Genomic DNA, 11396 nt, shown 5'->3' on the forward strand with positions numbered 1-11396 from the left:
AAAGACCAATCATCTTAGCACTGTATGTTCTATTATTTACATTGGCTCATCTTCCCCTCTTAGTGATATTAAATTTGACTTCTTAAAACCGAAACAAGTTTATTTTTTAGTTTTAGTTGAATTTCACTTCGCCTGAAAGAAATGTCTTCAACCTTCACATGAAGAGCATCCCATTTGCAGTCTAGTACTTTTTTCTTGGAAATTAACTTACTAAGGTACTCGTCGAAAAATGTCAAATTGTATACCACTTCGGCTTTTTTCATAGATAAAATGGAAACCGTTATGAACCGGCCAACTATTGAATTACGGAGTCCGCATTCCTTACTCTTAGACTTAAATTTGATCCCAATTAATAAGCGACTGCATAAGGCTCTTTGTACCTCTTCGACGTCATTTGACAACTGTCACAGAGTTTTCTTTTAATTAATGATAATTTTTAAATGTATAACTGTGTGTATGTAGCACTAGAGACATTCAGGCGTTTTTTTGACACTTTTATAAGTGTGTTTTTAGTTTAATTACCTTTGGCTTTGCCGATTAAGTAAGACCTCTTTATCATTTTATATCCTTAGTTTGTTTAGATAATAAAGATTCATTAGAAATAGATAGGGCGCTGTCCATAGTGAAACTGGTGCATCACTTTTTGGGTCTATCCACTAGCTTATTCTTTAATTTACTATTCGCTCTTTGTAAAATTTGATGTTACACTTGCTGTTGTCACTTTTCCATTGTCGGTTCTTTAGTTTTCGAAGCAAAGTTTACAAAAGATTACGTACTTTCCTTTTACTAATAATATGGTAGCGAATTGTAAACGGTCAAATTTAGGTTTTACCTCATTGTTTACCAAAACTAATCCTAACCTAACCCTAATTTTCTCTGGGCTAAATTTTTCAGCAACCTAAGAACCTCGCGAAAAAATACTAACTACAATTATACTCCTCGAGTGTTTGAATTTAGCCTCTCAATTTTATGTTCTCGAAGAAGTTTTTTCTTCATACATTTTTCAGCCACATTTGTTTCAAAGTTTTACCAAATTACGTATTTCTGAGCCTGTATGATGTAGTAAATCATGCACACTCTCAGCTCGTAAATGCACAACTCAGGAGTGTCAATAAAATCACCCTAGCATGCTAGCCGGTATACGAACTCGAAAGAAAAGATATGACTTGCATGTTTGATACTATTTGTTTCACAGGGAACGTTCGTTTGTCCTTAACTCTTTTCTATTTCAAATGATTTGGTATTTTCCATTATTTGCATGATTATTAAAGACGTTGTGGACATGTTTGTCACCATGAACGAAACGTCGATCCTTGGATATATTGCTCAATATTACTCGGAATTTTGTGCACTTAAGAGTCTGTTTATGTACAAATATAAATAAATTATCACTCAAGTTTCTCTGAGGGCTAACAGTATTTGATGGATGCGGCTTGTTTCATCTTAAGTCAGTTTCTTACAAAGGTAATTAAACAATGATTCTAGGGTTACTACTATCACCGGAAAAAAAGGTGAATTTTCAGTTTTCACCACAAGGTCTCGTTATTTGGGCATGAACAAATAATGTTCTTACCTCATTCAATTGCAAACAGCTGAACGACCAATGGATCAATGAAAATGAAACATTGTTTTTTCAGTACAGATAAATGTGCGTTCTTTTGTAAGTAAATTTGCAACTGAACCTTGTGTTATACGATGCATGTCGTGGAAGTAAAAGATGAAATTTTATTTAATCAGTTCAATTCTGAGGCAGGAAAGGGAATAAAACAGAGATCTCCCCAGGTTCTTTCATATTTCTACCTCAGGGTTAAAACAACCAGAAGAAATCTTGCCTGAGACACTCAGTTAGACACCAAATGAAAATTCTAAATGCAATGACTCACAGAGTTATTCAGTATTGCGGCATATAAACTGTTATAATAAGTAAAAATGATAATCCGCATCATTTTTAGCACTACTGGTTTGGTTTCTTCAGACGAAGAGGCCGAATATTCCGTGGCATATCAGAGAACGAGATTTTCGGGAACATCCTACTCGTCCAGCACTTTTCAAGACAAAAGATAGCCGCATTTTTATCGCATTTTCGTTTCTACTGCAAAAACAGAAATGAAGAAATTAATTATCAATCACGTTCATAAATGGGTACTAATTTATTATCCTTTTCTATTTGTATCAATTAGACTTAGAAAAATATATATTTTTTAATTGTGTACTCTTAACGAGGCTAAGAATGTTCATTAGCTTTTAAACGAAAGGTATTTTATTTAGCGGCCAATATAATTTAAAATATGTCTCTATGGCATTTATTCACAGTCTTGCTAGTTTATTTAAACCTTTCACAACAAATCATTAAAATAAACGAACTAATCTCGCAACATGTCGTGTCACCTTTTCCATCAGGTTTGCAACCAACCTCTGGGGACGCATTTGGCAATGACGAACGAAAGGAAGCTAATGACTAAGAGATTCTTTGTTTGTGTCATACAAAATGGTAGCCACTAGGTAACGAGTAAACCACCTATCAGAAACCGAGGTATACATACCATGCAGCTCTTTACAAGCTACAATTTCATTGGATCGGTAAAAGACTCAGCTCTATTGTATTTAAGGCTAGCCTTCATTGTTTCTGTTGTATATTTGTAGTGCAGATTGTTTTCTTAATTGATCACGCACGAGAACCCCTTTATTCCCATGATCGAAACGTTCATTCTCCTAACTAGTACCACAGATTTCTTTGTTGCGTAGTCATGAGAATTTGGTGTCATTTCAAGATCACACCTCTTACGCAGATATAATCGTCATTCTCAATACCTGTCTAACTGATATTTTATTGAAATTGTGAGGAGAATTTACATGCCGATCACTCCTGGGAGTCAAAGGGTAGAACCAATAGCTGCGACCCTCAGTGAAGTGTCAGTTGATCTCTTGCGTATCTTCCTTCATTCCACATGGCTACATGTATTTGCTTTTATCTCGGAATGGTTAATTTTAGTGCCTCTTTTATGGACTATGGATGATAAACAGGCGAAGACCAGTCACACAAAGGAACGACGAAACCGGCAAACATAACACTACAAAAATAATATGAGTGGTTTTGCTTATTATGCGCGTGCCAAACGTGTATTTCATGTATTGGTAACATTCTTTGCCATCCGCAAGCAAGCACAAGACATTGAGTTTTCATTCTCTCTCTAATCGTCCATGCAAATGGTACTAGTTTTCTTCCCTAATTATCTGACTTACTTTCTAGTGCATAAACGTGTGATCTTATGAGATAGCCGCTTTCACTTTACTGAGAATTCCTCCGCTTTCAGCATGCAGGGCTTGACTTGGCTTGCTCTTTTAAGCAAGTCTAAATATCATGATGAAATAAAAATTTAAACCCCGGCTAAGAAACGTTTATCATTAGCTCAATATGCAATATGCAACTTACTTTGGGTGAAAGAGTCGTGAAACCAATGTTCCCTTTACTTAAACAAGGAGAAGAAAATTTGGAACTTTTCCCGATCTCTTATCTGAAAACCTGCTTGCAAAGAAGATTGAATTTTGACCCCAAAATGATTCCTTTGAGCTTCAAAAATCAGTCAAGAAAATACCATTTGAAGCCTGGACAACAAAGTAACCCAGAAAGAATGTCTGTTAACACTAAGCATTTCAAGAGTTGCTTGACGTAAACTTGACGGAATTTTCTTGAAAAGATTACATTATTCAATTTGTGCAAGGAAGTCAGCTGAAAAACCTTTTATTTCGACAGTTGAAACGGAGCCTCTAGAGATTACAAGCTTGAAAAATGCCCCTAACCCCAATTTTTTTTCATCTCCCTGCAAACATAAACGTTTTACTACGAAAGGATCGTTACTTGATACTTTTATATACCCAAACATGCACATATTGGAAAGATAACATAAAGATCAAGGTCTGTTTGGTTATGACATTCTTTAAATATAAACCTTTCATTTTAATTTCCTCGCACTTGAAATTGTGTTTCCGAAACAAACTTTAGGGTGTTATTAATAAGGTATGGGGCCACGTTCTCGAGTCAGAATTATTACGAACTCTGTGTGCTTTGCTCTACATTACAGAGTTTTCGTAATTTTAAGATCTGCATTCAAAAAACCCTAAATACAAAATTCACTTATTTTGATAACGAATAATTTAATTGTTGAAGATGACAAATCTACTGTTACGGGAGAGGAGTGAGATCGATAGACAGTGGCACGTGCATGCTCTGTTGTTGGAGGGGGATCTTTGTTTACGTTTTGCAGGAATGGCGCAGTGGTGAGAGCACTCGCCTCCCATCAATGTGGCTCGGGTTCGATTCCCAGACTCAGCGTCCTAAGTGGGTTGAGTTTGTTGGTTCTCTACTCGGCACCGAGCCGGTTTTTCTCCGGGTACTCCGGTTTTCCCCTCTCTTCAAAAACTAAAATTTGATTTGATTTGCGTTGACTTGTTAATTTCAATTTACAGTGTCCCCGATTAGTTCTATACGGCGCTAGAAGATTAGACACTTAAATAAAGTTCCTCTCCTTTCCAATTTTTTTGCCTGAACAGCGTAAAGCTATCGTTTTCTAATCAGTCAGTGGAGAATAATGTACTGAATATTGAAAGTGCATTGCATTGTGAGCTATCTTTGAAAGTTTGAACCCGATATATCAGATATTATTAAATTTTCAACGTCGGATAATGCAATTTTAGCTTTCTCATTGGTTCACTGGATCTCGTTTAGGCCATCCCCATTTTTTCTACGTTTCGTGTCGTCCGACCGACCCAAATTTTTGGCATTTTCAAAACAAAAAAAAAAAAAAAACAGCTAACGTTGTTTTTAAGCCATTTTACGTAGCACAGGAGTTTCGGTGGTTGATCCTTTTCCCCACGCTGTCTTAATTTTGAAACAACCTTCACCAACTTTTCCGCCATATTGATTTTGGGTTCATGTCTTGTTGTTTTCCTGGCTCCACAGCTATTATGCTGGGGTACCAGGGCTCCGATTCCGAGAATGCTTATGATTTTTTTTAGGCTTTTTTTTTTCTACCCGACCGACCGACCCGATATCAGGAAACCCATTCGACGCGAAACGGAGAAAAAAAAGGGATGGCCCTACCAGCCACTGTACCTGCGTTTGAGCTTATATGGAAATGAATGCGGCAAATGTCTCTCAGCAGAAAACGTTTGGCACCTGGAAGTCACACCACTTAATTTAGCAAAACCGAAGGTTGATAATTTATTAAAACAACTATTTCATTCGTCCTTGTTGGATAAGAGATTGGTAATAGCTAACTCGGCACTACGCACCTCGTTGGCTATTTACCATCTCGTATCCAACACGGGCTCATGGAATAATTGTTAAATAATCTGAGCAATGGTGCCTCGTAAATTCGAAATTTTTCAAAGAATGCATGGAATCATTAGCCCTTTTGCCACCCAAAGTTTCCCAAGTTTGTTTTGATAGCTAATAACTGAGTAGTTATCAAAGCTAAAACGCTAAATTTAGAGATTTAACTAAGTTTAACAAGTTTTTTTTACCTACTGAAGTTAATTTGTGCATGAATAGCGAAATTTGAGAGCATCGAGGCTTTTCTATCGTCCTCTTCACCGCCTACGCTTGTTGCGTAAGCTACTGACGTATATCTGATACTTTTGCAAGGGAATTGCGTTTTTATCGTTCTTTGCTAGCTGCGGTGACGTGCTTTCACTGAGCTTGTCAGTTTACGTTAGTGAAACGTGACAGTGGCTACTAATGGAAGGAGCTCACCATTGGTTCGAGAGAAGAGTTCGTAAAAATGATTGAAATAATCCACACTAAAAGTAATTCCACAGCAGCGTGGAAGAAATTCTTTACATTTTCGTCGTAAACTGTAAGTACGCTGAAAGGCTATACAGAGTACGTCTTTTATGTGTTTATTATCATGAATCTCATATCATCCTTAACTCTAGAGCGCTCACCAAAAGCACCCATAATTACAGACTGATGACATACGAAGACATCTGGCAAGATCAGTTGTGCTTATGTTATCAACGACGATGAATGAGTTGGTATTAGTTGCACAATGAAAAAGGTAATTGCCTTGAAGAGTTTACAGACAAAGGCAATTTTCAGAGGATTTCAGATATTTGAGATTTCGGAACCTTTCATTTTACAGGTATTAAGGTCAATATCACCTTGCTCTTGACGAAGGACGATTTCTGGGCTTTAATAAAACACCTACCTAACTTATCTCTCCAAAAGCCAGGATTTCACTCAAAACGTGACGCTGAAGGGGACCGACAAGCATAAGCTGTCCGTGAATTAAAATTTTTTTCCGGGGTCTGGATATTAAGATTTTTCCTTTCCCAATCTTGGTCTCAGTGTTCTAATTAAAGCGGCATGGCTTGATGCCTTTCGACCCAGTTTCGTCTCCTCAACATTCAAACCTCTTACAACCCTCCTCCTTGGTAAAAAAAAATCACAAAAATACCTTAACTATCTGCTAAGCTTGTGTTTTCATCCCAGTATATTTCCAAATTTTCCTTGCGAACATGCTTGGAGGGCACGACACATTCACGCCAGAAGAATCGACGAAGACCGCACATTCAACGTGGTAAAATCTAGTAGCAAAAGATTGAATTTTCTGCTCTGTCACTCCAGCTATGTTTTCTGATGGCTTGGCAATGTTTTGGATAAGCAAACTTACGATCATAAATCGCACTCGAGATTAATTGCCTTTTATTATTTTTGAAACGAGTAATCAAAGTACTCACACCAAACTTGATATTCACAGTTCCGTTCTTGAAAGTTTATTTAATTCACCCTAAACACCTGGCAAAATTAATCTTTCTTCACATCAGATTATGAAAACATTCAACCTCGTTCTCAGGATCTCACGAGAGTGTCTAATCGGCGTGGGTGGGTGGGTCGTGGGTCCGAGATCCTCCATTCCATGTATACACGTCATGTATACATACTTATATGCTGTTTCAAATGCCCTCTCGCAAAAGCGGTTTTCTCTGTGATCTCTTTCTAGCGTGTACACCGAATGACTCTGAAGGGATTGTGCCAAAGATGCTACGTTAACATTCTGTCAGTGGTTCACGTTTTATTATTTATTTGTTTCAGGTAGTCCCTGCTTCAATTTCCTGGCGCACTTGAAAAATAGCCAACTGGTTTGCCTCCCGCCAGTTGGGATTCTTAACAATTGTATATGTTCAATGCTCGGAGGTATTAGCTACTAGCTACTCTGAAATCCGAGGGTAAACAAAGTGATTATTTTATTATTTTTATTTTACGGTCGCCACGAGGCGGATGCATGACGGCTGATCCTTAGCTTTCATGATATCAATAAATCATGACCAAACATGAAGACAAAAATCCCATGAGATGTTTGTTAGAAAATGACTCAAAAGTTCGGTTGCAGCCATGACACAGCTTTTTCGTGTTTCCCAAAAGTTGATCAGGTGTTCTTTTCTTTTACTTGAAATGCTGACAAAAAGCAGTACATCGTTATATCGAAGTTGTTGGGTAACGTGAGTTCCGTTATTCCATTAGCGTGAGTTCCAGAACAAACAAGCAAGTTCAATACAGTTTTCTTTTTTAATTAATGTATTCATTCTCGGCAAACGCGCACGCCGATGTTAAGCATATACTTTCGAACACTTTCGTTTAAGTTTACCGAAATTATTTGCCGGACCAGAAGAAAAATGTTTACAGTTAATGGGAGACAGTTTTCCTTTGTTCAACGTTTCATAAAAGGTGTTCGGGGAAAATAATTCGTGAGCGGACAATTGCAATTGGACCGAGCACTGAGGGAGCTAATATATATATATTTTTTATTTTCAAACAAACCTACCCCACGACCCACGACCCACGACCCATGATCCACGACCCACGACCCACGACCCACGACCCACCCACCCACGCCATTTAGCCTCACCGGCCCAGGTCTCTCTTCTCTTCCTCCTTTGTCATTAAGGAGAATGACCCTGGTTCAGGCTGTTTACGTGCCTCCCAAAATCTGGGAGGTAAACCAAATATGTATCAGGGTAGGGGAGGCAATGTAGGCCTGTCATCATTACGGTTGAGGGAATCAGCACGAATTTGATTTTGTGGTCAGACGAGCATCAACAAAATGTTTTACGGAAACGTATTTATGTACTTAACATGGAATTCGACGTGAAAGGCAAAAGGTCGTCGTTTAACAGGAGCACCCAACGTCAATTTTCGGAAAATAACTGTTCGGAAGACGATTTGAGATCTTGCCGAAATTTTTGGGAACATTTGTTGTAAAATTTCTTGCTTGCCTGCCTGTCCTAGGATTTTCGACCATCTAAAAAATGGTATAATTGCCCATTTTTAACGGATTTTTACCCTAAAAAGGTCACCTAGAATTTTCGGGAGCCTTTTTTCTGCCTGAAATTTTCGAAAGGGCAAGTTTAGATCCCTATAATTTTCGGACCACTAGACTTTCAGCTAGGAAATGCGAACAGATGAAAAATTTTTTTGGGGATAAAAATATGCCTATATCTATCGTTTAAATACCAAAATACGTTTAACAACTGTATGTTTAAGTGGGTTTGAACTATATTCTCGTTGGGTGCCCCTAGTCTAATCGATCGGACCCTACAGAAAATGCACTCGCGTCCTTCAAAGTGATGGTCCGGATTCAAGTCGAATTGAGTGGCAACCAGAATACTAATAGTTTGCGACACTTATGAAGAAAAGAAGGTTTTGCCATTCAAGTTAACAAGCGAAACGTTTATCCATATCGATCGATCAGCCGGGGTCATGTTTTTTTTGTCACTTATCGACCTCAAATCAAACTGTATGAAAATGTTGTGCAGTTGTTATATTTTGTTTTTTGATTTTCGTTTTTCTTTCGAACGTTGAACAAAGTGATTCTTTAAGTCGCAAGCTTGTAGAGGGTGGGATTTGAACCAGACTTTTTCTCTGTCCTTGTGCGGGCCCAATTACAATACTAGAGTTGATTTCTGATGGAATAATTGGGTCTAAAATATTTCACAATAGTGTTAAGCCTCACTCGAACTTAGAATCATTACTGTCAATATGCTACTAAAGGACAACAACTAAAAGCCAATTAGAACCGACTATTTTCGCGCTAAATATTGGCGTGAAGGCGATCGTCTTGGACTTTGTTGTTGTCGCATGCATGGAGAGATACGCCTATAAAGCCAGTTAAAGGAAGAAAAAGCCAAGAGAAAAACATTAACGACTTTTGTAGGTTGTGTATATGTGGTGTCAATCTGAAGATAAAATTCGGTAACTTTCAGAAAAGTACCAAATACATTTCCATATTCATTTCCCATGATCTCTGTCAAGCTTTCAGTGTCCAAAATGAACAATAATACTTCACTTGGAAGAAAGTGATAATTAAAGAATAATACTTCAATTGAGGGGGAGCCTTGGTTGCCTTTGTCGTCAAACGAGGCACGGAAGAGAGACCCTGGGAAGGAGACTGGGCGAGCTCCTGCACACCGCAAACCCAAGTTTTACTTTCAACCCTGTCTTTCGAGAGGTCTGGGTCAGAGACTGCGTTAAGGAGACCAAGACAAATCATTTTGTCCGTACTTTATTAATGGCTCCCTGGGGAGCGTGAGGTACCTCAGTGAAAACATAGAAAAGTTTTCCTCTTTTCCTGAGAGGGCTAACTTTTATATGACTGGATAAAAGTCTCATGATACGAACAAAATATTTTATTTAATAACTTACTTACAGTTACACCTCAAAACTCAAAAGATCTGTTTCAGCCTCCAATATTGCTAAGAAAGGAACAAGGCACGATGTGTCCAGCTCTATGTTAACGAAATTGGTTACAACACTTCGACTACCTCAGTAAAGTCAGGAGCCCATGACTAGGAGCCTCCCAATGCATTATATCCTTGAGTCAACCTTTGCCCATATCTTTCTATTTTTAGAACTAATCCTTCGGCAGGAGACTCACATTTACAACAATTTACACCAATTTGCACAATTTGCATACATTGTTTTTGCTATTTTTGTCTTTGTTCCACAATAACTTTATTCTGATTGGCCATTCTAAACAATGTGTGCAGAGCCGAAGAACTCGAACCGAACGAGCAAAGGTTGACTCATAGGTCTTGTATGGGAGAGGCAAGCTCCTACTCATGCGCTCCTGGTAAAGTTTATTCTTAAAAAGCTGTGGATCCTATACCTAAGGAAAGCCGTTGCTGAATATATTCGATCGAAATATTGTAACCAGTGCTGGATTAGTCGTTGCGCTGTGAATTTAAATCTGTGGACCTGCTCAGTCACTGAACGATTTAAGAAGGCATTCCTTTCGTACTTGATATGCTGTCATTCCAAATTTATGTAAATAGATTGAGCACGATTCGTCCCAATCCACTTGCAACACTGGTTTTTAGCTAAACTTCAGGAAAAACAGTTTTTAATTCAAAGAACCTCAAAGTAGACTCAATTAAGGGTGCGTTTGATTGACCGTATTCCGGAATAGAACTACATGGAAGAGAAGTTAGAAATCCTTCGTTTTTCCGCAGATTCACATTAAAATTGTCAAGCACCTGCTAAAATGCTATTTAAAACATATCTTTATTATCCTTGTTGCTTCAAAATGCCAGACATACCGTTTTAAATTGTCACTCCACGTATTCTTATTCCGGAATAAGGTCAATCGAACGCACCCTAATTACCACTGATTCAGTATAATCATTCTACGCTGAAATATGACATAAAATTAGGTATAAGAAATCGAACTGGTTTTTGGAGCATCAAAAGTGAGGTTACATTGTGAGGCTGAAACAGATCTTCAAAGTGTGATCATTCTAAAGTATTTACAATAAAGTACACTGGCTAAGAAAACTCGTTACACTACGCAAACTTTTACAATACGTTACCTTTAAACTTAAAAAAATTAATTCGTTCGTGAATGTCGGCGAAACCACCAACATTCCTTAATTAAAATCAAGACTGTTCTGTAATTAATGTAGGTGTAAAAGTTCAATAATCCTTATTTTGTTTTGAAATGCAAGACAATCGGTTGAACCAACGAGCAAAACGAGAAGACTTGCTGACCTGTTAAAATAGAATAAATGAGGAATCAGAGTTAGACAATTAACGGAAAAAGATATCAAAGAAGACGGACGATAAGCTGTGGGTCCCGTCTCACAACTGCTTTTGAGTTTAAGAACCCACACACTATTGCAAACTGGAAGGCGGCGAATTCTAGTCAGTCAGCTGGGAAGAGGTATCTGCTATTTTCTAAATATAATTGTGTGGCCAAAGTATTTCGAAAAATGTCGCGACTAAATTATGAAAATCCCCATGGAGGGCAGATCACGTTTTGCATGAGTATTCGTATTTATAGGGCGATAAACCTAACATACTACATATATTGTGAATATTACATTTTTTAAAAATATTTGTGGGG

The 11396-nt window shown here is 37.8% G+C and overlaps 2 protein-coding genes and 1 long non-coding RNA gene across 7 annotated transcripts in view; 1 reads left to right on the top strand and 2 right to left on the bottom strand.

Annotated features, from left to right (window-relative positions):
* LOC137967340 (E3 ubiquitin-protein ligase TRIM71-like) overlaps positions 1–6596 on the bottom strand; it is a 23526-nt gene extending 16930 nt beyond the window's left edge. The window contains exons 1-2 of one of the 3 annotated variants that reach the window (XR_011116525.1): positions 3434–3677; positions 2828–3071 (exon numbers count right to left, since the gene is read on the bottom strand). The gene's annotated coding sequence lies outside the window, so the exon portion shown is untranslated. Of the gene's footprint in view, positions 1–2827; positions 3072–3433; positions 3678–6455 lie in introns of those variants that run through there. The other 2 variants (XM_068813866.1, XM_068813867.1) reach the window with 2 other exon arrangements.
* The window catches only part of LOC137967343 (uncharacterized), a 6884-nt gene continuing 1170 nt past the window's right edge, over positions 5683–11396 (top strand). Inside the window, exons 1-3 of one of the 2 annotated variants that reach the window (XR_011116527.1) lie at positions 5683–5855; positions 5935–6056; positions 7094–7227. This is a non-coding gene — a long non-coding RNA (uncharacterized lncRNA). Of the gene's footprint in view, positions 5856–5934; positions 6057–7093; positions 7776–11396 lie in introns of those variants that run through there. The other variant, XR_011116526.1, reaches the window with a different exon arrangement.
* The window catches only part of LOC137967341 (golgin subfamily A member 6-like protein 24), a 5996-nt gene continuing 4264 nt past the window's right edge, over positions 9665–11396 (bottom strand). For both annotated transcript variants that reach the window (XM_068813868.1, XM_068813869.1), the window contains one exon: positions 9665–11041. In XM_068813868.1, the coding sequence (XP_068669969.1) occupies positions 10967–11041 (75 nt within the window). In that variant the 3' untranslated portion in view covers positions 9665–10966. The remainder of the gene's footprint in view (positions 11042–11396) is intronic.

This window comes from Montipora foliosa, chromosome 8, assembly GCF_036669935.1.
Source record: "Montipora foliosa isolate CH-2021 chromosome 8, ASM3666993v2, whole genome shotgun sequence".
NCBI lineage: Eukaryota > Metazoa > Cnidaria > Anthozoa > Scleractinia > Acroporidae > Montipora > Montipora foliosa.